At 51.9% G+C, this 23,100-nt stretch overlaps 2 protein-coding genes across 5 annotated transcripts; both read right to left on the reverse strand.

Annotated features, from left to right (window-relative positions):
• Positions 1-386: 386 nt before the first annotated feature.
• Positions 387-2,962, reverse strand: HDHD3 (haloacid dehalogenase like hydrolase domain containing 3). Its single transcript, XM_032865650.1, has 2 exons — positions 2,769-2,962; positions 387-1,441 (listed from the first exon to the last, which is right to left on the reverse strand). The coding sequence occupies exon 2, from the start codon at positions 1,279-1,281 to the stop codon at positions 526-528; it is 756 nt and encodes a 251-aa protein (XP_032721541.1). The 5' UTR covers positions 1,282-1,441; positions 2,769-2,962; the 3' UTR covers positions 387-525.
• An 8,547-nt stretch (positions 2,963-11,509) lies between these two features.
• Positions 11,510-23,097, reverse strand: ALAD (aminolevulinate dehydratase). Of its 4 annotated transcripts, none has more exons than XM_032865656.1 (12): positions 23,027-23,097; positions 17,080-17,265; positions 16,110-16,160; positions 15,559-15,655; positions 15,088-15,223; positions 14,903-14,986; positions 14,725-14,813; positions 14,392-14,447; positions 14,200-14,287; positions 14,028-14,114; positions 13,367-13,496; positions 11,510-12,766 (listed from the first exon to the last, which is right to left on the reverse strand). In XM_032865656.1, the coding sequence occupies exons 2-12, from the start codon at positions 17,190-17,192 to the stop codon at positions 12,705-12,707; spliced, it is 993 nt and encodes a 330-aa protein (XP_032721547.1). In that variant the 5' UTR covers positions 17,193-17,265; positions 23,027-23,097; the 3' UTR covers positions 11,510-12,704. The 4 variants fall into 4 exon arrangements, with proteins under 4 accessions (XP_032721547.1, XP_032721549.1, XP_032721548.1 ...); XM_032865658.1 differs by lacking the exon at positions 23,027-23,097 and adding an exon at positions 22,406-22,431; XM_032865657.1 differs by lacking the exon at positions 23,027-23,097 and adding an exon at positions 22,370-22,431.
• Positions 23,098-23,100: the final 3 nt, after the last annotated feature.

Consider the following 23,100-nt stretch of genomic DNA (forward strand, 5'->3'; position numbering starts at 1 on the left):
ATGATGTAATTGGGGTGCTCCTTGTCTGAAACCTTGCTTACACTATATGGTCTTAGAGGACATATCCCTACGGCATAGCTTAGGTCTCCAAACTAAGTTTTCCAAACTAAGCTCCTCTGATCTCCTGCTTCCCCGGGGGGACTTGAAGAGCCTTCAGAGCCCGACTGCGGGGCTCTGGAACCTGTTTCAACCCTAAAAGTTTCTTGCTTTTGCTGTTTTATATATTAGGGCTCCAGTAAGATCTCCCATAACAAAAGGGCCCTGCTGCTAAAACAAAGTTTGAATGTGCCTGGTTCTGAAGGTCATTGGGCCCTCAGTGACTCTTGTAGGCGAGGAGGGTGGGAAAGACACAGGTGTGATAAATAAGCCACGGCAGAGGCGAGAAGCAGGGCTCAAAGGCCCGTATTCACGGCTTTATAGTCAGAGCGCATTTGGACGCCGGAAGGAGAGGGGCAAAGGCCAGATCTCAGGAAGGAAGGCGCTCTCAATCTCCAGAGTTTGCTGGAGCCACTTCCCTCATCAGAGTCAAAGTTCCAGAGGTGAGCCCTGCAGGCGGTCAAGGGCAGGCAGGAGATGGGACAATGAGGGGAGGAGGCATTCTTGGGGTACAGAACCCTTGACTGCAGGGTCCAAAGGCTCTGGGCCAACCACCAGGAAGCTGTGCATACCTACAGCCTGTGACCCCTTATAATCACAGTGATAACTGTCCCCAATATGGGCTGCTACTGCCGGGTCCACTCGAGCAAGCCGCAAGGCCTCGTGGAAAATCCGGGGGTCAGGCTTGGGCCAGCCGGTGGCCTCAGAGGTCAGCACAAAGTCAAAGTGTTCCCGCAGGCCCAACCCCCTCAGAATGCCCTCCAGTCGCTGGTCGAAGTTGGAGACCACCGCCAGCCTCAGACCTCGTTTTCGGCACCCTCTCAGGGTGGCCTCGGCCCCCTCCAACACCTGCCAGGTGCAGGGCTTACAGAAGTCCTCGTACAACTGCTCAGCGATGGGGGCCACAGCCTGGGCATCTGGAACGCCCGCGAGGTGGAAGGTCTGTGAGACCACATCTAGCCACCACCGGCGGGAGGTGAGGCCTTGGCTCAGGCCGTAGTTGGGGAAGCTGTGGCTCTGAGTCCTGTAAGCCTGCCTGAAGGCGCGTCCCAGAGTGGCTGCCTCCACCTCCAGCCCGTGGGCCCGGGCCTTGGTGGCATATTCTTCTCCCACAGGCTGGCGCAGCCGGAGCAGCGTGTCCTTCACGTCCCATGTCAGTAGTCGTATCTGTAGCCGATGTGCCATGAGCCTATCAGAGCGGGGCAAGTCCACCCCGAGTCTGCCAGCGGCTAGAGAGAAAATGAGCCGACAAGACCACGCCCCCACCCTGCACACACAACCTAAAGGTCCTCTCTTTCCAGGCCTCGTGGGTCAGAACTGTGGCACTTCCTCACAGCAGAAGATCCTACAAGGAGACGGCAGTGAGGTGGAAGTTCAGGCTTTGGAGTCAGAGACAGACTGGGTTCAAATTCTGGCACCACCCACTCACTGTGTGACCCTAGGAGTGTCACTATCTGAGTCTCTGTCTCCTGACTGAAGAAGAACACAATGTGCCAGCCTCACATGATTGTTGCATTAAATGAGATCATCCATTCATTCCACAAATTTCTGGGCACCTACTATGTGCCAGATGCTAGGGAACAGGATAGATTTCCAGCCCTCCTGCCATTTACACGCATTAAAGAATAAGAGACACAGATATCAGACAACTATATAAACACTGAAGTATGACAAAGTCAACATGTACCATAAGGATATAAACCCAAGGATCCCATCTAATTTGTGTTGAACTTTCTAAGTCAAATTTCAGTGGAGATCTGAGGAACGACTATGCAGAAAATGGAGGTGGTAAGTGTTATTGGCACTAGAAATAGCAAGTGCAAAGGCCCTGAGGTAGGTCAATGGCAAGTCTGCTGCTTTGGGTAGACAGGGCCTGCTATGGCAGGGCCTTGTTGGTCAAAGTAAGGAAACAATTATGATTGTTATTACTATTGTTACGATACCAAAGACATAGGGTCCTTGCAGACCATGTGACAGACCCCTTGTTTATCAGGGAAGACTGAGCCAGAGAGGGGCAGATACTAGCCTAAGGTGCACAGCCAGCACCAGATCCCAAACTTCCAGACTGGCCAGTGCTCCCTTCTACTGCATCATGCTTAGACAAATTTGGTTTTTAAAACAATCTGATTTGGGTAGATCGGCACAGAACAGGGCCAAAGGCAGACAGAGCAGCCAGGTCCTGTCTCTAAGCCTCAGGTTTGTCTTTACGGAAGGTAGCAAGGTCTGCCTAAGTGGAGAGCCAGTAAAAGGATTACTGACTCAACGCCCAAGAAACAAGTCCTCAGCCTGTTGTTCAGGGACTGGATGCAGCTTCTTGTCCCACACGGTTTGATTCCAGTCAATCTCAGACTAGTTGAAACCTGAGGGTCCAGAACACAGCCAAGTTGCTGCTAAGGAAAGGAAGTAGCTGGTGAATCTAGGGGCAAGCCGTGGGGGAAGTCTGACAAGGAAATGAATTTAAGTCAATCTGGAAATTAGGGAGAGCCATCCAAAAACCCTCTCACTTTCCTGATGGGTAGATGGAGGCCCAGCGAAAGCCACGCAGGGAGTCACTGGCACAGCTAAGACTAGAGCAAAGAGCTTTGGCTCCCGACCGACAGCATTTTCCATTTCTGGAAGCCGGGGCTGAGCCTCTGGGCTGCAAGCCTGAATTTCTCGGCCTTCCTACTCACCTCCAGGGCTCGATGGCGACAAAGTCCAGGTAGCCCGCTGTTAGAGCGACATCTCTACAGCTGCCGTTTGCAGCGTGACCTTGGGCGTGACGTGGCTGCGGCCTGCCTCCTGGGACCCCTTCCCAGTTCCGGCTCGCTCCAACCGCTCCGCGCGGACCCCCGGTCCCCAGCCTCCCGGGATCAGGGCCCAGCTGGACCGCCAGGAAGCGGTTCCGGAGGAAGCCGCAGCCGCACGCCGGCTCGGGAGAGCTGCGCAGGCGCTCTGCCGCCCCGACAGAGCAGGAGGCCCGTCCCCTCATGGCCCCGCCCCTGCCGCCCTCCCCTCTCCTCCTCCCCCTGTTCCCCTGTCTCTTCCCTGCTACGGCCCACTCCGCTCCCTCCCGTCGCACCCTCACCTGCCACCCCGCCCCTGGCGCCCTAGGTCACTCGCCTTCCCGGTCCTTTCCGTCTCCCTCTCTGCCAGAGCGTGAGACCCACACCCTCTTGTTGCCTGTCCCGCCTCCTCCGCTCTGCACCCCGTATCTCTGGGTTACCTTGCACCCTCCCCTCCCTTTCTGCCTGCCCCGCTCTCGCCGTCTCTCTCTTTCCCTCCTTTCTGCGCTTTCTCCTTTCTCCGCCCAGACCCCTCCGCCCTCCTCGGATCCAGACACCCCTGAGAAGTCCTAGGCTGACTTGGGAACGAGGGGATCGGGGTCCCAGCCTGGCTTGCTGAGTGCTGTGTGGACTTGGGCATAGGCGCTGCCCCTCTGTTTTGAGTCTCCAGTTAGTATTGGAAATAATTGCTTTCGTTTGGAAACTTAGTAACCCAAGACATTCTGCTGAGGGTAGAGTCCTCTGCAGTAATCTAGCTGTTTTTTTTTTCTTTTGATATGAGAATAATCATCTTCAAAAATGTTTTAAAATACAAAGTGAAAAGCGAAAGCCCAATCTCACTCACTTCTCATTGAGCATCTGTCTGCTCTGTGCCTGAGGATGGGAAAAAAGACGGGATTCCTGCCTTCATGGAACCCGAGAGGGGTAGACGAAGACCAAGTAAATATACAAGATTTCAGATAGCGATGAATACTATAAAGGCAATAAATCAGAATGGCGCCGAGAGCAGTGTGGCGCCTCTGGATCAGAAGGTTAGGGGAGGGGCAAAGATCTGAACGGCAGCCAGGTGAGGATTAAGGACAGGTACTGCAGGTTAGTAAATGAGAAGAGCAAAGGTGCTGGGGCCCCAGCCTGCTTACTGAGCAAGGGCGGTGGACCCAGGAGGTGGGGAGACTAGGGCAGACCTCTGGCCCCCAACTCACTCCGCCGGGGTTGTTGCAGAGGGCACTTTGGGTCATTATGCCATTTTCCTAGGAGCACACAAACATGCATATATTTCTTTCTTCCTTCTTCCCATCCCCCCTCCCTTCCTTTTAAGCAAAACCTCCTCCTATATTCTAGGACTGGCCTGTTCATTTCATTCAGAACTGCCTCATCCTCAGTGGGCCCAGGCCTGGGAGAAAATACAAAGTGTGGAGTCACAGGCCTTAGGCCAGCAAAGGAGAGCTTGACTCCAAAACTCATTTCAAGCAGGATTCCTACAAGTGGGAGTGGAAAGGGTGAATGGGAGGTCAGAGGTCCAGCTGCATTTCACAGAACAAAAGGTTTGAGATGGTTCAGGTTCCAGGGTCACCTAAAACCAACTCCTCAGATTCTGGTCCCAGTTCTGCCATCTGACTCTCTGTGCACCCTTTACTGAATTCTTTTCCTCTCTGGGGCTCAGTCTCCAATCTGCAAAATGGGGGGATTGAACAAAATAACTTCCAGCTGAAGTCCAGGGCAGCTTCTAAGTTAATTTCCAAATGTGATTAACTTTGTCCGTGGAAACTAATTTCCTCCATATATAAATAGAGCATCCTTACGTCAAGGCTAAGTGAGAGCGTGTGAAAAAGCTCTTTGAGAAGTAGATGATTCTTATTTATTTTTTAAAAGATTTTATTTACTTGAGAGAGAGAGAGAGCACACAGGGAGAGGGAGAAGCAGACCCCTGTGGAGCAGGGAGCCCGCCAGGGCTGGATCCCAGGACCCTGGGGTGAGGACCAGAGCCAAAGGCAGACGCTTACAACCGAGCCACCCAGGTACCCCACATGATTCTCTAAGAAAAAATTTTAGGGACACCTGGCTGGCTCAGTCGATAGAGCATGAGACTCTTGATCTCGGGGTCATGAATTTGAGCCCCACACTGGGCATAGAGATTACTTTAAAAACAGTAATAATAAATTTTTATGTGAGTATAGTTGCCACACAATGTTTCATTAGTTTCAGGTGTACAACATAGTGATTCAACCTCTTTTAATACATTCTGCTCTCAAGTATAGCTACCATCTGTCACCATACAATACTGTTACAGTAGCACTGACTGTATTCCCCGTGCTATAAATTTCATCCCTGTGACGTACTCCATACCTGGAAGCCTGTATCTCCCATGTCCCTTCACCTGTGTTGTCCATCTGCCCAGCTCTGGAAGAGGATTCTTTTCAGATAGTCAAGCCTCCTGAGAGGTTAAGGGTTTAGTTTGGTCACATAACTATCTCAACCCCAGGCTCCTGTTGCACACAGCTGGCAAGTCCATTATAATCCATGCGAGTGTGCCCTCTGGAGTTGTGACCCTGATTTGACTGTCACAGGAAAGCCAATGACAGGTCCCCACTATTCTGAAAACAAAAGCTTCTTTCTGATTTGCCAGTTCAAATATGGGTACACTGGGGGCGCCTGGCTGGCTGAGTTGGTTGAGTGTGTGACTCTCGACCTCAGAGTCATGAGTTCAAGGTGCACACTGGGTATAGAGCTTACTTTTAAAAAAATGGGCACACTTAATGGGTATAGTTTATCCCCTAAGTCAGATGACAGGAATTCTCCCTGGAGGTTTTCATCCCTTGATCTACCCTGTGTGGCCTCTGACCTCATGACTGCTCCTGGAGACACCTGCCATGTCATTTTACTAAACACTGCCTTTGGTCCACTTCTCTTTGAGGAAGCCAAGTTTCTTATATGAGGCCTTTTCCCTTGAGAATCTCATACTCATATATAAGTAAACATGGGCTGGGGCCAGCAGACACATCTTCCTTTACTTTAAAATTTTCATTTACTTAACATATTAAAATATATCATAGAGAAAAGTGCAAGCAAGTTTACATATCCTTGAATTTTTACAAAGTGAACATACTCCTACAACCAGTAATTCAACCAAGAAGAAGCATTTCTAGAACCCTAGAAACCTGGTCCACAAAGGGTAACCACCATCCTGACTTCTAATGACATAGTTTAATTTGTTTTTAAATGGATTATAAATGGAATAATACAGCATACACTCCTTTGCCTTGCTTTTAAAAAAAAGATTTTAATTATTTTTCTATTTGAGAGAGAGAAGCGTCCCTGTCTTGTTTTCTACTCAAATTTTATTTGTAAGATGTATTCATGGGGGCACCTGGGTGGCTCAGTCAGTTAAGTGTCTGCCTTCGGCTTGGGTTATGATCTTGAGGACTTGGGATTGAGCCCTGCATTGGGATCCCTGCTCTGAGGGGAGACTGCTTCTCCCTCTCCTCCCCACTCATGCTTTCTTTTGCTATTTCTATAAAATAGATAAATAAAATCTTTAAAAAAAAAGATTTATCCATGTTGCTATGTGTACCTGTAGGTCATTCTACCTATAACATTCCATTATGTGAATATACCACATTTTATTGTGTGTGGTTTTTAGAATTTGCTTTATTAAAAATTTTTATTTCAGAGAGAGAGAGAGGGAGAGAAAGAATGAGTGGGGGGAGGGGCAGAGGGAGAGAAAGAATCCTTAAACAGACTCCCTGCCGAGCACGGAGCCCCACACAGACTTGATCCCAGAGATCATGACTCAGGCAGAAACCAAGATCCACTTAACTGACTAAGCCACCTAGGTGCCCCATATTGTGTGTGTGTGTGTGTGTGTGTGTGTGTGTGTGTTTTAAAGATTTATTTACTTGTGAGAGAGAAACACAAGTAGGAGAAGCAGAGGGAGAGAGAATCCCAAGCAGACTCCACATTGAGCCTGGAGCCTATGCTGGGCTTGATCCCATGACCCTAAGATCACGACCTGAACTGAAACCAAGAGTTGGATGCTCAACCGACTGCACTACCTAGGTGCCCCATGTGTGTGTTTAAAGTAAGCTCTACACCCAACATGGGACTTGAACTCATAACCCGAAAATCAAGAGTTGTGTGCTCTGCTAACTTAGCCAGCCAGGCTGCCCACCACCTTTTACCGTTGACGGGCATTTGGGTTATCCAGTTTTTGGTTATCGCAAGTATCAGAAAACATCGATAGGAACATTCTCGGGTATGTGTATCTTTGGGTGAACACAGGCACACATTTCTTTTGGATGAATTCCTGCATGTGGAATCCCTGGGTCATGAACTACACATATGTTCAGCTTCAGTGGACAGGGCCAATTTTCTGAGGTGGTTGTGCCAGTAATGCCTGAGTTCCTGTTGCTACACATTCTCAACTGTTGGCATTGTCTCTTTTTAGAACTTCAGGCACTCTGATGGATGTATGGTGGTACCTCATTGTACCTTTTTTTTTTTTTTTAAAGATTTTATTTATTTATTTGACAGAGATCACAAGTAGGCAGAGAGGCAGGCAGAGACAGAGGTGGGGAAGCAGGCTCCCTGCTGAGCAGAGAGCCCGATGTGGGGCTCGATCCCAGGAACCTGAGATCATGACCTGCGCCGAAGGCAGAACTTAACCCACTGAGCCACCCAGGTGCCCCACTTTTTTTTTTTTAAAGATTTATTTATTTAGAAGGGGAGAGAGTGAGCAGGAGGGGTAGAGGGAGAGGGAGAATCTCAAGCAGACACCCTTCTGAGCATGGAGCCCAATCCAGGGCTCAACCTCTTGACCCTGAGATCACAGCCTGAGCTGAAACCAAGTTGGACATTGAACCCACTGTGCCATCCAGGGGCCCCTCATTGTGGTGTTAATTTGAATTTCTGTTGACTAATGGAGAGAATGCTTTTTCATATATGCATTGGTCATGTTTTCATTTATTTACACAAATCGCATGAATACATCCTTGTTAGATATGACTATAAAAACGCATCTGAAGCTAAGATAACATGAAAAGCTGAAGTCCCCTTAAAACTGATCCCTTCCCCGGGTTTGAGCACTGGGCATGGAGTTTGGAGACCTGAATTCCAGACTTGATTTGTCATTGGCTTGTGTGAATTTGAATAAGTTCCCTTTCTGGGTCTGTCTCCCATCTTTACAATGAGTGTTGAGTGTTGAACTAGACATCTCTGAAGACCTCTTTGATATTCTGACCATTGTTTCTGTAGAGGTTACAAAACTTCACGTGGTGGGGAAGCGGTTTGGCCTTATCTCCATCCTACCCTTTTCCTTTCGTAACTGAACCCCTGAGTTTAGCTGAGCCCATGGTTGCCCCCCTAGACTCTAGCTCCCAACACCCCTTATACAACTAGGTGTGACCATGTGACTAAGGTCAGACAAGAACATATGGACAGAAGTGTTATGTGCAACTTTCGGGTTGTGACCTTACAAAGAAGCATCATGCCCTCCACTTGCCAATCTCCTCTTTTTGCTGACTGAAGAGAGGAGCTAATGGTGGGAACTGGACTTACCATCTATGACCACAAGATGGAAGCCAAGATGTGTTGAGGAGGACAGAACAAGGCAGGAACCAGGACCCAGCACACCATGTAGCTGACACGGTCTGGACTGCTTGGGGAGAAACATTTCCATCTTAACTATCATTATTTTCGCTTGTTATGACTACTGAATTTGAATCCTGACTAACACAGAGTAACTGGGGAATCACTTTAAATTGACCAGGTAGGGTTTTTGAGAAAGCAATGAGGAAGCCACAATCTTAGCAATAAAAAGGAGACTGCCACACAGATTTGGGGAAAAGGCATTCTAGGAAAAGGGGACCTGCAAGGCTTGGAAACTCCACCAGACTTCTGTGTAATGAGATAATGAGGCAGACCTGTCAATTATGGTGCCATATCTCACATGCCAAGGATTAACAGTGACTGAAGAGGCTGGTCATGTGACCTGAGCAGGGCCAGTCAGAGGCCTCCCAGACATTTGTCATGATGACAGGAAATGATCTTTCTTTGGGATTCTAAGTCATAAAGATCATGTGGCTGTCAAGTGGCAAAAGCCCATCTTAGAATAAAGCCAAGCTGAGACAAACATGTAAGAACTAGGAAGGGACCAGCCTCCATGACAGCTTATAGCCCTAGACCCCACCACACCTGATCTTGCTGAAGTCCAGTTATAAAGACAATCATTTCCTTTTTTTGCTACTGAATTGGATTTCTGCAACTTGCAAAATACATGGAATGACAGAATATGGGGTATGGCAACTCACAGGCCCTAATTCATGGAACCAGCAGAGTCCATGTGGGGTATGGGGCAGGTCAGGATTCCTCCTTTCCTAGTTGGGAAATTGGTAGTAAAGTGGTGGTTAAAATGCCTGTTTGTTGAGACCCTCAGCCGTATGCCCACCGAGGCTATAGTTTTAGGGGTCATAGTAAAAAAGTAAGGTCGGTGGAACTTAATGGCTATTTGTTGTGGCCTCCAGAAAGGTCTTAATAGACACAGACAAGCTACTGTCTAAGCAGGCACATCACAGGGAAATAGTCAAGTCTCACTGAGAGGCCCTGAATGCTCCCCAGTTGTCTGTGATGCTTGGAATTCTGAGAACATGCCTTGCCAATTGCGGAAGCTGTGTTCTCTCTGCACAAGCATAAATTTACCACTAGTGAGAAGAAGGCACGCAGCAGGAGACAGGGACTGAGGAGGAACTAGATCCCCCAGGACCGCCCACACCCTTCCAGCTTGCCTGCCTGGCCATTGTCTCTGTACACAAAACAGGGGGCTGGAACACGGACTGGCATCACCAGTGACAAATCCAGACTCCAGAGGGCGCCACGTCACACAGACCATGATGCCTGAGGTATTTCAGCCCTTGGTATACCGCATTGTAACAGCATCATGTTAGGTCCCTAATTTGGCAACTGTTTATTGGGAGATGGTATGGCACAGTGGTTAAGTGTAGAGGCCTTGAAGTTGAACTATGTGGGTTCAAATCCTAGCTCTGATGGCTCAGTGACAGGGTTCTAGACCCATTTCTGCCATAAACTAGTTGAGGGGCCTTAGGTGAGTCATAAGCTCTCTAGATACAGCTCCCTCATTGCACACCCAGGCTAAATTTAGGACTCCCACTCTACCCTCTCTTCCAAGCCTTCCCATCTTAGTATATGTCCTACCAGCCACCAGGACTCAAGTCAAGTTCATCCTTCCCATCTAATCTACCTCCTCCCACCCTAAAGTCACCGCTCGAGTCCAGGTTACACATTTTCCCATCTGCACTTCGCCAGTGCTGTCAAATGTTTTCATAAAACACAAAATCAAAGCGAGTCGTTCCACTGCTTAAAATCCTTCAAATGGCTTTTCTCTTGGAATAAAATCTGGAAAGGCTCCCCATCTTCCATAAACATGGCTTTTGAGCCCTGCCTGGTTTGGGCCTGGTCTCTCTCCCTTTCCAGTTCAGGCCATCTCTTCCTTCATCCTTCACTCTGCTGCAGCCACATCTGCTTTGTGTTCTTCCAGCTCATTCTAGAGAGTTCCCTCTGCCAGGAATGCTCTTAGCTTGGCTGCTCATCCCTCAGGTCAAGGCTTAAATGACAGCCTCTCAGGGAAGCATTTTCTGATCCTTCAAACCCAGTCAGGTCCTGGTTACCTCCTTCATAGCACCTGTCATCCTGTCACTGGTGACACAATCTGCCTCCTGGCTCTCCTCAGGGAGACTCCTCCTCAGTCCACTTAACATTTACTTCTGGGCGTCTGGTCACATGCAGCTTTCTGCCTCCCGTGGGGTTTATACCTAAAGAGCAAGGTCTGTCTCCTGTCTCTTTACGCCTACAAGAACCAGGCTGCACATTACCTTGGCAATGATGAGTCTGGGATGGCCCTGAAGAATCTTCCCTTCCACACTAACCAAAAATGAGCTCAGGGACCAGGGGACCGAAGGGCCAGGAGACAAGAAGCTAAGAAGCTAACATGACCGAACATTCTGGTCTGGTCAGAGCCCTGAGGCCCATCAGTGGCTCATCTCCAATTAGTGTTGGGCCTCCAGGTGGGAGTTCCAGGCTCAGGCTCCTTGGAAGGTGAAGCTTTATGCCTCTTCAAGCCCTGATTTTGACTGGCTACCTCCCCAAATGCTGAGGACAGGGTGAGACCAGGTCCCCAGTCAGCTGCAACTCTGAGGAAGACAACAGGGAGTCAGAGGGGACTGGTCTCACTAGAGGAGCTCTGCTGGGGGTTAAGAATTCTACATTTTAAAATGGGTGGTACTGCTTAAGGTCGGACTTGAGCTTGCTTTGGCCCTAGATTTGGGATTTGTCACTCTGCAGGTGGACCCTTTAGGTAGGGCCTTAACTTTTACTACGGGAGACATGATGTGAGTCTTGGAAGAAAGCACTCATCCAGGGGCTCAAGCCAGAAACCCATGAGGCCATCCTTGTTTCTTCCTGTTCCCTGGACTTAACAGTTCAGGCAAAACTTGCTCATTCTGGCTCCAGAACATATCCTGAATACATCTACTTCCTCCTGTCCCCACTGCCACCCCAGTCCAGGCCACTGTTGATGCTCTGTGGGGTCTCCAAGAGCCTCCCAACCAGTCTCTTTCTTGCTTACCCTTCCCTTTTCACACAGCAGCAGAGCGTGAAAAAGTGGAACACACATAACTTCTAGTTAAGAATCCTGCAGATCGCTTTCTACCCAATGCCAAGACCGAGCTTCCTACAGGTAGGCCTGCAGAGCCTACCGTTCCAACCTCCAGTCCTATCAACCCCCCTCTGCTTCCTCACCCCGCTCCCAGAAGCTCTGCCAAGCTCCTCCCACCACAGGACCTTTGCACAGTTTGTGTCATTCTTGTGGCTTCTTCTGCCTTTCCCTCTGCTTTCTGGAAGGATCCTTTCTTGTCCCTCAACCTCAGAGAGGGCTTCTGGACCATCCTCTCAAGAGACACCCTTGGTTGGTTATTCTGTCAAGCCCCTTTCTTTCCCTCAAAGCACGAATTACAATTTGTAATTGCTTTGTTTTATTGTCATCTGTCTTCCTGTTCTCCCTGCTGTGATTCCACACAGACAGACAGGCTGAGATCCATCCTGCTATATCCCAGTACCTAGCACTGTGTCGAGGCCCCGAGCAGATGTTCTCAAAAATTCTCTTCAACAGAAAAGCCTTTCTGGCTTCTAGTTCTCCAACAGTCAGGAACTCTCTACTTGCTTCTCAATTTTGATCCTCAGGCAACGTTTCTGCTCACTAACAAGTAACTCTTCTTTGGGTCTATGGCTGAGAACAGAATAGGAGAGCTCAGGCAGCCTGCCAACATGGGCCTGTGTGGGAATCACCTTCCAGTGGAATCGAGGCACATCTCAACTCTAAACCTGGAGATGTCATTCTAGGCCTCTGTCCCGGTGCCCAGCTCTGGTGCCAGAGGCCTCGGGGTTTCTGGAGCTTTTTATGATACAAGATGCCACTTGCTCTCCTCTACCCCAATGCTCCAAGCCCCTCTGTGAGGCCCCACCAAGTCTGAGCCCTTACCTCCTGGCGGCTTTCAAGCTGAGGCCACACCAAAAGGAGGAGCTGGGGTAGTGGAGGTGAGCCTCAGGGCTGATCCAGGGGAGGGATGGGGAAGGCTGGGGGAGCCCGGGAGGCTCGCGTGGTGAGAGGGCGCAGGTTGGCAGAAAGCCCCCCGGGCTGCTGGGCGCTGGCCAGCACGTGAGTAGGAAGAGGGTGTGAGGGCACAGTTCTAAAGCAGCATTTACTTTGGTTTTCACATCTCCAATGCCCCAGGACCTTTGAAAAGTTCTAGCTATTGGTCTTGTGCACGGCCGCCATCACTCCTCCTTCAGCCACTGCAACAGCTGAGGCGTGTAGTAGGTGATGATGATGTCGGCACCTGTGGGGGGACAGAAGCAGGAAGCGGGGAGGGGCCGGGCATCAGCTCTGGGCACACCTTCAGGGAGTCCAGGGCCAAGGAGGGGGCAGGCGGCTACCACGAAGAGGCACAGCCCATGGGCGTCACAATGTTAAGGCTGAGCCCGCATGCTGTGTGACCCTGGGCAGGTCATTCTCTCTTGCTGGGCCTCAGTTTGCCAATGTATAAAACACAGAGTGGGAGGAATGAGTACGTCGTTAAGGGCCCTTCCCGTGCTGCGTGCACGCCACCACCACCGGCTCCTGTCTGTGGAGTGATGAGCATATGCCCGTAACACGTATCATCACCCGCAGTTCTCCAGACAACACGCCTTGGCTATTCGATCCCCGGTTTGCAGACAAGGACACTGAGTGCACGCAGCTGGCTTGGCTACGGTCTCAACACCAAAAAAGTCACCGAGGGCTCTGCTTTCTTCACTGCTACACGTTTGCTCCTGCAGCTCCACGGCCCCTCCTGGTATTTCCAGGCACAAGACTCCAGGCTGTCTCATGACTTTATTTCCCCACAAAGTGCCCATCAGCCCCATGACACGGGTCAGAAAACCCCGGCCAGCCTGTTTACCTGCGCGGCGGAAGGCGGTCATGGCCTCCAGAACAGCAGCCTTGAGATCAAACGCCCCGGCCCGGGCTCCGTGCCACAGCATGGCGAACTCTCCAGAAACGTGGTACACGGCAAGAGGGAGCTCAGGGTGCTGCCGAAAAGCAGGGGTGGGCGGACAGGTGTAATCTCCGGAGTGTCCCTTCCACCTTGCCCAACCTGTGAGCCTCTGGGGCCCCGTGCTCGGTGTCACTACTGTTGGCAGCCAGGCCCAGTGTTGTTTTTTGTTTTTTTTTTTTTTAAAGATTTATTTATTTAGAGAGGGGTAGGGGCAGAGGGAGAGAGAGAATCCCAAGCAGACTCCCCGCTGAGTGCGGAGCCCAATGCTCAATCCACTCTCTTGAGACCATGACCCGAGCCAAAACGAAGAATCAGATGCTCAACCGACTGAGTCCCCCAGGTGCTCCAGGCCTCCCCACTCTTGAACTGGGAAAGCCCAGTGGCTCAAAGGCTCTGGCCAGCCCTGGGGCAGATGCCCATGGTGGTTCCTGGGCAGGGATGCGGTGATAGGATTCCTGCTCAGGAGCCCAGGGAGTCTGTGGTCTCTGAGTCTGAGACACCAGAGCCTGTGGACAAACGCACTCCTCTCCCTGGGCCCCGGCTTCTCTCTGCTCTGCCTGCTCACCTTGTCCTTCACCTCCCGCACGATGTCCAGGTAGGGCATTCCGGGCTTCACCATGAGCATGTCGGCTCCTTCCCGTACGTCCCGGGCCTAAGGGTTGAAATACTGTGTAGGGAGCGCCCAGGAGGCAAGATGGGAATGGCCCAGCCAGTGGGCTCAAGCCCTGGTCACTCACCACTGCTCGGAGGGCCAGGCCTCGTGCTCCCGGTGGCAGCTGGTAGCAGCGGCGGTCTCCAAAAGCTGGGCTGGACTGAGCCGCGTCCCTGGGAAGAGGAGGCATCAGCAAGGGGGCGGGAGGCGGGGGGGCTCCAGCTTTGGGCGAGTGGGTGAGGGGCTTGAAAGCAGACCCCTGCCAATCCCCACTCACCGGAAAGGTCCGTAGAAACAGGATGCAAATTTGGCACTATAGCTCATCACTGATACCTATGGGGAGACAACGGGGGTCAAGGTTCAGACATCCCAGGGTGGAGGGACAGGGAGAGGAAGGTTGTACGCTGGGAAGCAGAAGGCCTGTGGTCTAGTCCCATTAAAGCTCTGGGCCTTGATTTTCCTATGTGAGGTGCGGAGGTTGAGATGGATCTCAAAGACCCCGTCCAGGGCTGTTTTCACTTCCGTGACTCTAGGCAGGCATAGGGGCAGGGATGGTCCAGACTCTCTCTGTGCCTCCCCCCCGACCCCTTGCCACACTCCCCGCCCCTACCCTGTTGCCAAGTCCATGGGCCATCAGGGCCTCCTTGATGGCTTCCACGCGTCCATCCATCATGTCCGACGGGGCGACCACCTGACATCCTGAGGGGAAGCGGGTGGCCTTCAGAACCCCGGGAGCCTGCTATCCACTCTGACCCGGAGTTCCTCCTCTCTGCCCATGGCTCACTCACCTGCCTTGGCGTAGGCCAGTGCCACTTCTGCCAGCCGCTGGCGGCTCTCCTCTGCCTGGAATGCCCCATTCTTGCTCAGCAGCCCTGCAGGACAGACAGCTGGCTTTGGGGGAGAATCTCAGTCCCTGGCCCATCCCCCCCAGAGGAGGACTAGGCGGGGTGGGGGGTGCAGAGAGGGAGCTCACCACAGTGGCCATGAGAGGTGTAGGGGCACAAGCAGACATCGCAGGCCACCAGGAGGCTGGGGAAGGTCTTGCGCAACAGGCGGATGGCTTCGATAGCCGGGGAGTCCTCAGAGTCGGCTGCAGAACCCCGCTCATCCTAGTGGCAGGGGAAGGACAAAGAGGTACGTCTGCTATGTGAGGCCCTAGAAAAGCAGGAGCCAGACCTCACGGAGGCCAGCTTCCTGCACAAGGACGCAGTAAGGACTGTCCCCATTTTGCACAGGGCACTTGACCTGTCCAGTCAGGGTGTCACACCCCTACTTAGCTTTTTGTCCCTACACGGGTGCTGTCATCAGGCAGGGGCCATGTCCCCTCACCCATGCCCCAGGGCTAGCACAAGGCTGTAATGAGGCCACTGTCCATGCGTGAGCTCAGCTCACCCTCACCCGACCCTCCCTGTCTTCCCCTCGAACTCTGCTTCTGATTCTCCACCTTGGGGACCCTGCTGGGGACTCCAAAGACCAGGACGCAGCGCAGGCCCTCTTCTACCAGGGGCTTCAGCATCTCTTCCAGCCGGTTCACCCCATACCTGTGTGGAGGGGGAGCAGAGGGGCTGAAATGAAGCAGGTGGCAGGCAAGGCTCCCCGCACCTCATCACCCCCCACGCTGTTAAGAGCCAAGTTGCACACGGCACCAGGAGGGCTCAAGTCTCACAGTACAGAGACGGGTGGGAATGCACCCACCAAACAGATGGGAAAACTGAGGCCCCCAGAAGCAGAGCTATGGAACTTAGCTGTGTAAGGTTCTTACTGAACTCCCATTTGCAGCTCGGCTCTCCTTTGCAAGGGACTCTGCTATGACATCTCTGGTGATGAATGGGTAGCTCATTCCTTTATGTGGCTGTGACCCTGAGAAAACTCTTTTCTCTAAGGAGCTCAAGTGAGCTTCTCCAGATCTTCTACCTCTTGGGTCTGCTTCCTGGCACCTCCAGTGGGAACTCTCTCCCTCCATCCTCCCCTGGCCCTCCCCACCACATCTCCTACCTGGCCACTCCTGGGAGGCTGTCGATGGGCTGTACATCATCAGGAACGTCCCTGCAAGAGCGGGGGGGTAGGGGTGGGCTATGGACTGGAAGCTGTGGGAAGGGCCAGTGGTGAGGGAGTGACTGGGAGAGATGGCTGGGGAGATGGGAAGGTGGATGGAGGGAGGAAGTTGGGGTCCAGTGTCTGGTTCCCTGCCTGGCCAAGCCCAGGGCCTGAAATAATAGGAACAACAAGAGTGACAGTGACAACAGAGGCAACAGGACTAAAAGAACACTAATCATATGAAGGAGTCAAGTGGCTACGGACTTGGGGTTCTGAAGTCAGAAGGCCCTCTTTGCCTGCGATCCCAGCCACTTGCTGGCTGGGTGACCCTGGCCAAGTTGTACCATCTCTTTGAGCCTCAGGCCCTTCATCTGTCTTTGGATGGGTTCGTTCATTCATTCAACGAATGCTGAGCGCTTATGATGCACAGGTACTATTTACTCTCTGGAGACACAAAGTGAACAAAATAGACAAATCCCTGCCCTCGTGGAGAGGACAGTCTAGGGGACACTATCCATACTTTCTTCCCATGACAACTGTCAGGACTGAAAGAGAGAATCCACGTACGCTGCTTAGCACAGTACTCGGTATACAGCAAGCGCTCAATGTCAGCCACTGCTATTATGAATAATCATGACTGCCGCCGTGGGCACGTACATAGCTCTTTGCAATCTACAGAACGCCTTCTCAGTTTCTGTCTTCTCGCAAAAGCTCAGGATGGCAGGCCAGGGTTACAATCCTTATTTTTTAAACAGGAAGACTTGAGATCTCTTCAAGGTTTGTTTTGGTTCTGAAGACTGTTGTCCTGAACACTCTCTCTCTCTCTCTCTCTCTCTCTCTCTCTCACACACACACACACACACACACACACACACACACACACACACCCCTGGCAGATCAGAGGCCTGGACCATTCCTGGGGACTCACGTGACAAAGATGGGGTAGATGAGATTGGAGGCACTGAGGGGTGTGGCGGCTGCCTGCCAGGTGCGAAGCAGTGGGTGGAAGTAGCCGCTGTGCAGAACTGATTGGGGCTGCATGGCGGACAGGGGCAACGCGGAGGCAGGCTGCTGGGCACTGTGGGCTCCTGGGGCGTCGGCTGCACGCTCAGCTCTGGGGTGAGGGGGCAGAGAGCAACAAGAGGCATGTGAGACACGGCCCCTGTCCCCAGGAGATGGTCCCATACCCAGCCTGTGCTCCTCCCAACTCCTGTCTCCACCGCTCTCTGGCCAGCGCTGGCCAATCCCTGCTGGTCTGTGACAAGGTTAAGTAGAGGAAGGGACATAGGCCCTTCTGGAAACTTTCTTAGCTATCAGAATCAAATAATCTAAGATTTTAGCTTGTACTTTTGATGGTCTCTTTTTCTAAAATGACATTTCTCTAGCAATTCAATACATTTTTATTTTTTTATTTTTTAAAATGATTTCATTTATTTATTTGACAGAGAGAGAGAGAGATCACAAGTAGACAGACAGGCAGGCAGAGACAGAAGGGGAAGCAGGCTCCCCACTGAGCAGAGAGTTCAATGTGGGGCTCAATCCCAGGACCCTGAGATCATGACCTGGGCTGAAGGCAGAGGCTTAACCCACTGAGCCACCCAGGTGCCCCAATACATTTTTTTTTTTTTTAAGATTTTATTTATTTGACAGAGAGAGAGCCAGTGAGAGCAGGAACACAAGCAGGAGGAGTGGGAGAGGGAGAAGCAGGCTTCCTGCTGAGCAGGGAGCCCAATGTGGGGCTAGATCCCAGGACCCTGGGATCAGGACCTGAGCCAAAGGCAGATGCTTAACTGACTGTGTCACCCAGTCGCCCCTAATACAACTTAAAAAAAATATTCTATCAAAAAAAATCGATCTGTGATGGGTTAGAAATTAGTATGAGAAGCTGACACTTAAACTTTGTTCATTCCATGAAAAATGTGTGTGTGCTTGGCAGGAATTTTAGATAAGGAGCAAGAGAAAAATCGCCGGTAATTCTACCTCTAGAGAAAAGCACTGTTAACACCTGGTACAGAGACTTCTTGTACCGCACAACACACACTAAGAGGATTAAATAGCACGGGGCCTGACAGACAGAGACAGACAGACCCCCTACAGGGGGACCACAGGCAGGTTTTTTCCAGCCTGAGTGCCCCCTGCCGCTCCCCAAGCACCAGCCACACTTGGCCACTCTCTGGTTTGCCCTCCCCCCACGCCCTTTATCCAAAAGGTTCATGCTCGCCTCACCACCTCCTCACCCCTAACTCCTATCTGGTGCCCCCTTCCCTCTCCTGCTGAAGCTTCTCTTGCCCAGATCATAATCTCTCTTACATAACAGCTCTCTGTGCTGCAGCATTGGTGGTATAGAGGTGAGCATAGTTGCCTTCCATAACAGCTCTCTGTGGATGCATTTCAGCTCATTCCAGGAGACAGAGCTTCTACGGGGCATGGTCCGCAGTGAGCTCATTCCTGGACTCCCCTGCCCCCCAACCCTGCCTGCGGGGTAAATATTTAACTACATGAAGTACAAGACAATGCACCCTAAGTGCCAAACAAGCGAATGTAAGACAGAAGGAAGCTGGGGCGTGCACGTGTTTCTTGAGCACCTACTGCATGCCAGGCCCTGCCAGGCACCGGTGCACGCGAGTTCGAGGCCCTACCCGCCCGGGCAGGTAGGGCTGCTGGAGGCTGTCTCAGACAGGAGCTGCCCCAAGTGAACCATGAGTCCCAAGGCAAGTTTGGAGGTTGGAAGAAGCTTGTTGGATGAAGGCCGGGTATGGGAGGGGTGGCTTCAACTTTGTTTCTCAGATGAGTGGGTTCAGCTTGGCAGAGGAAAAGGGGAGAGTGTTCCCTCAGGAAGGGAAGAAAGGGGGCCAAGCTGAAGGAGGAACAGGCCGTGGGCTACTGTGAGGACTGAGGAGGCAAAGGTGATGTGTGTACCAGGGAGGGAGGGGGACAAGAGGAGGCCAGACTTGAGGACAGGGAAGATGAGGAGGGGGTGGGGGAGTGGCCTGCTCAGGGCCTGGCTTTAGGAAGATAATTTTGCAGGCAGAGCAGAGCTGAGCCAAGGAGCACAGACACTCGAGCAGGAGTGGGGAGGGGAGGAAAGGGAAGGGCCATCGTAAGGCAGCCAAGAGGCAGTCTCTTGGGGCAGAGGCTCTGAGCTTGTGTGACCCAGAGGGCAATGGAGACAGAGACAAGGCAGGAAGAGGGTGGTTGGGAGCTGAGCTTCTGGAGGTGCCTGGGGAGATACCCAGTAGCCAAGTAGGGGGGGAAAGGAGCCACCGGTGTCTCCTTGTATGAATGGGACCTCAAGGCAAGGACTTATTCGAGGTTACACTTAGTGAGTTAAGAGGCTAAAACAGCAGGCCTGTGAGCCTGATGTGTCATCTCCCAGGCAGGGAGTGGGGAATGGGGGTCCCCTAGCACACTGATAAGGCCTTTCTCTCCAGTCTCTCGGGCCCCTTTAGCGCCCTCCCAAGCAGCTCAGGAGCCCATTTTTATCCATCCTCCTCCTTGGCAGGGTTGGTGTTATCAGGAGACACACAGGGACCCACCCTCCTACCACACCCCCCTCCCGGCGCCAGCCACATCATCTGACACAGAGGCAAGTCAGGCCTCCCCAAAGGGGTCTCAACCCCCAGATGAGTGCCCAGTTTGTGCAAGGTTGGTGGTCGGGTCTGCTAGGGTTAGCTCAGCTCAGAGAGGTTAAGTCCTTTGCCCAAGACCACACAGTTGGTGAGCAAACGAGCCCGAAATTGAGTACAGGGTCTTATCTATCATCCCCCATAATCCTGATGAACACTTGGTTCCACAAGCATCTCTCTACCTCTATTATCCGCCTTGTGGGTGGGAGAGATGGAGAATACACGAGAGAAAAATATACTGTGACATTATGTGCTGGGCACTGGGCTAGGTACTTTTAGATTTTATTAATCAATTAATTTTATTTATGTGGCAGAGATCACAAGTAGGCAGAGAGGCAGGCAGAGAGAGGAAGGGAAGCAGGCTCCCTGCTGAGCAGAGAGCCCGATGTGGGGCTCAATCCCAGGACCCTGGGATCATGACCTGAGCGGAAGGCAGAGGCTTAACCCACTGAGCCACCCAGATGCCCCAGGACTAGGTACTTTTATATGTATTATCTCATTTCACTGCAGAGACCGTTCCAACTTTCAGTGATAAGGAAATGGAGGCTCTGAGAAGTTAAGTGACTTGCTCCATGTCATTCTGGAGAGTCAAGTTGGATTTTGAACATGCCTCTGATTTACTTCCTGGAGAACAACCTTTATAGCAGGACCCTGGCTTCTGGAATCCAAAGCTGCATTCTAGTGGCCTCAGCTCCCCATCTGTTTTAGAAGGCTGGGCAAGCACAGGCCTCCTGCTTATCAGAAGCAGCAGAACAGGGCTGCCTAGGAGCTACGAAGCCCCAATTTTACCATGGGGGTGGGAGGGGGGCAAGGGAGAAGGGTGAGAGTGAGAAGGAGGCTTGATTAGGGCAATTCTACTTGCATCTGTTTAATTTTAGGGTTTAGGGAGAGATCTGCTTTGAGAAACGGGTGTCAGTGCTGAGAAAAATTTTAAAACGTTGAAATTCACCAATCCTGTTCATCTCTTAGATTTTCAAGTGGAAAATGAGGTGCAGAGAGGCAACAGGACTTGTTTGACATTGAGCGGTCAGTCGGGTGCAGAGCTGGCCTTGACCGTGAGTCTCCTGCCTTCTAGTCCAGTGCCCTGTCACCTCTACCACACATAGTCATTCTGTTACAACAGGCACTTAATAAGTAAAATAAATAAAACGGCCCCGAGCCAGAGATACCTGTTTGCAGAGCCAAATCCACGCCAAGGCTCTGCTCTGCAAACAGTCCCTCAAGACTGGGAGATTTCCACACACTTGGGTTCGGGGGGCATTTCTTCCAAGTTAAGGGAGCCTCAAAAGCCACAATCCTGTGATACCTCACTGAAGACAGCAGCAAGTCACCATGGGACCCAGCACCTATGCTCACCCACATGAGAACAGGTTAGCTTAGCTGGAAGGCAGGACAGGGCGGTGCAGAAAGAACCTTATTTCGGGGTCACACAATCCCACGTCTTTTCTGTGCTGTGTGACTTTGGGCAAGGCTGCTGGCCTTTCAGAATCTTTATTTCATAATCTATAAAATGGGAATGATATTATCAACTTGCAAAGCTGCGGAAATCAGATGAGAGATAGGAGGTACGTGCCTGGCATCAGGTAGCAGCCCAGTGAACATGTAGCTACTTTTATCACAAGGAGCAGAAGGGAGCTGGAAATATCACCCCCTACCCCAAGTCCACACAGCTGTGCCTTCTGCTCCACTCCCAGGAGGGAGAACTTTCACTCAAACCTGCGCCGCCGCAGGGTCTTCCCAGATATCTCAGGTGGGGTCCCTGCCTTCCAGCAGCTTCTGTGGTGAGAACTAATCTGGATAGATGCAGAGGCAGAGGGGTGGACTAGATGCTATCTATGGGAGGGGCCTGTGTCTCCATGGATCAAGCATGGCTTCGTGAGAGAGGCAGGTGTGCAGAGTGATTATGAAGGTATCTCCTTCCTTAAAAGGCAACTTCCCAAATCTGGGAGTATATACGTTGGGCCCCAAGAGCTGCCATTGTGGGAAGGAGGGTTAGAAGGAGCTGCAAGGCATGAACGACATCCCCCCCCCCACCACCACCACTATCATGCTGTGCCCTGCTGAGGATTTCAGAGGCTGTGCTCTTGGTGCAGACAGCTGGGAGCTGCTGCCAGCTCTGGAAGGCCCAGCTGCTAGCTGGGGAGGAGGCAGTCAGGAGGGCCACCTATGGTAGAAGGTGACCAGGGCTGAGAAATCCAACGCCCCAGAAGGGCCCAGGATAGCAGCTGTCAGGCAGTTCTGAAAGTTCTGAAAGGGGACCAACTAACTTCCTGAATCTCTACCCTGGGTCTGCTCCAATGCTAGATACAGGGGTTAAAGAGAAGCACGAGACCCAGGCCTTCACCTAGGGCTTTGAAGAGCCCAACCTTTTCTGGGTTTAGCCATCTGGAGCTCTAGGGAGAATCTGCCAGTTCCAGACCCCTAGAGCATCTTGGCTAAGAGGATCCTTACAGTTTGTTGATTACATCATTGAAATTGATGGTGAAACTGGTCTCAGAGAAAGGCAGACACTAGCTCAAGATCAGGCAAGAGGTCAGCAGCAGATCTGGGGCTAGAATCAGGGTCTTCAGAAGCCCAGTTCTCGGTACCCACCTTGATACTTCAAGTAGATTTCAAAGCTGTGCTTACCAGCAGAGGTGGGCTTGTGGAGAACTCTGGCTGAAAGGGGGGTAGGCGAGGAAGGAAATAGAATGTTGACTCTGGACTTGGCTGCAACTGGCAGCCTGATGGCTAAGCGTATACATAGGTTTTGGACTCTGCAGACGTGTGTTCAAATCCTGATTCTGTCACTTTCTGGCTGAGCGATCTCAGTTTCTGCACCTGGTAAATGGCGACTTGAACGGACCTCAAGGTCTGTTGTAGACTTAATAGGCCAATGGATGTGACCTTTGTTTAAGTCTAGCACAAACTGGCTGTTACTGCCTCCACTTCCCTCCCCCGTCCTTCGAGGCACTTTGGGCTCTGTACTGATGGAGAATGCCCTAGGCGTCTCCAAGGGAGTGGACCCCAGAGAGGGGAGGCAGAGCCCAGAGCCGAGCCCCCAAACGTACAGCTACGCGGGGACCCCAATCCCGGCTGCAGCAGGGCAATCTAAGACTCCAAACGGGGGCTCCACAAGGACTCTGTCCCCGGCTACACCGCCGGCGCTTCAGGCGCGCACGGCACGTTGGGACCTGGGGACAAGGGACTCTTGGTGCCACAGTCCCCTCCTCCAAGTCCGCCATCTCCCCGAGTCCGCTCCCCACTCACCTGGTTCCTCAAGGGCTCCGAGCTGCTGCTCCCGCCACCACCGCAGCGCGTTCTACTCTCCCGGGGCCCACGTG

The sequence above is a fragment of the Lontra canadensis genome, unplaced genomic scaffold (genome assembly GCF_010015895.1).
Source record: "Lontra canadensis isolate GAN:19392208 unplaced genomic scaffold, GSC_riverotter_1.0 scaffold30, whole genome shotgun sequence".
Classification (NCBI taxonomy): Eukaryota; Metazoa; Chordata; class Mammalia; order Carnivora; family Mustelidae; genus Lontra; species Lontra canadensis.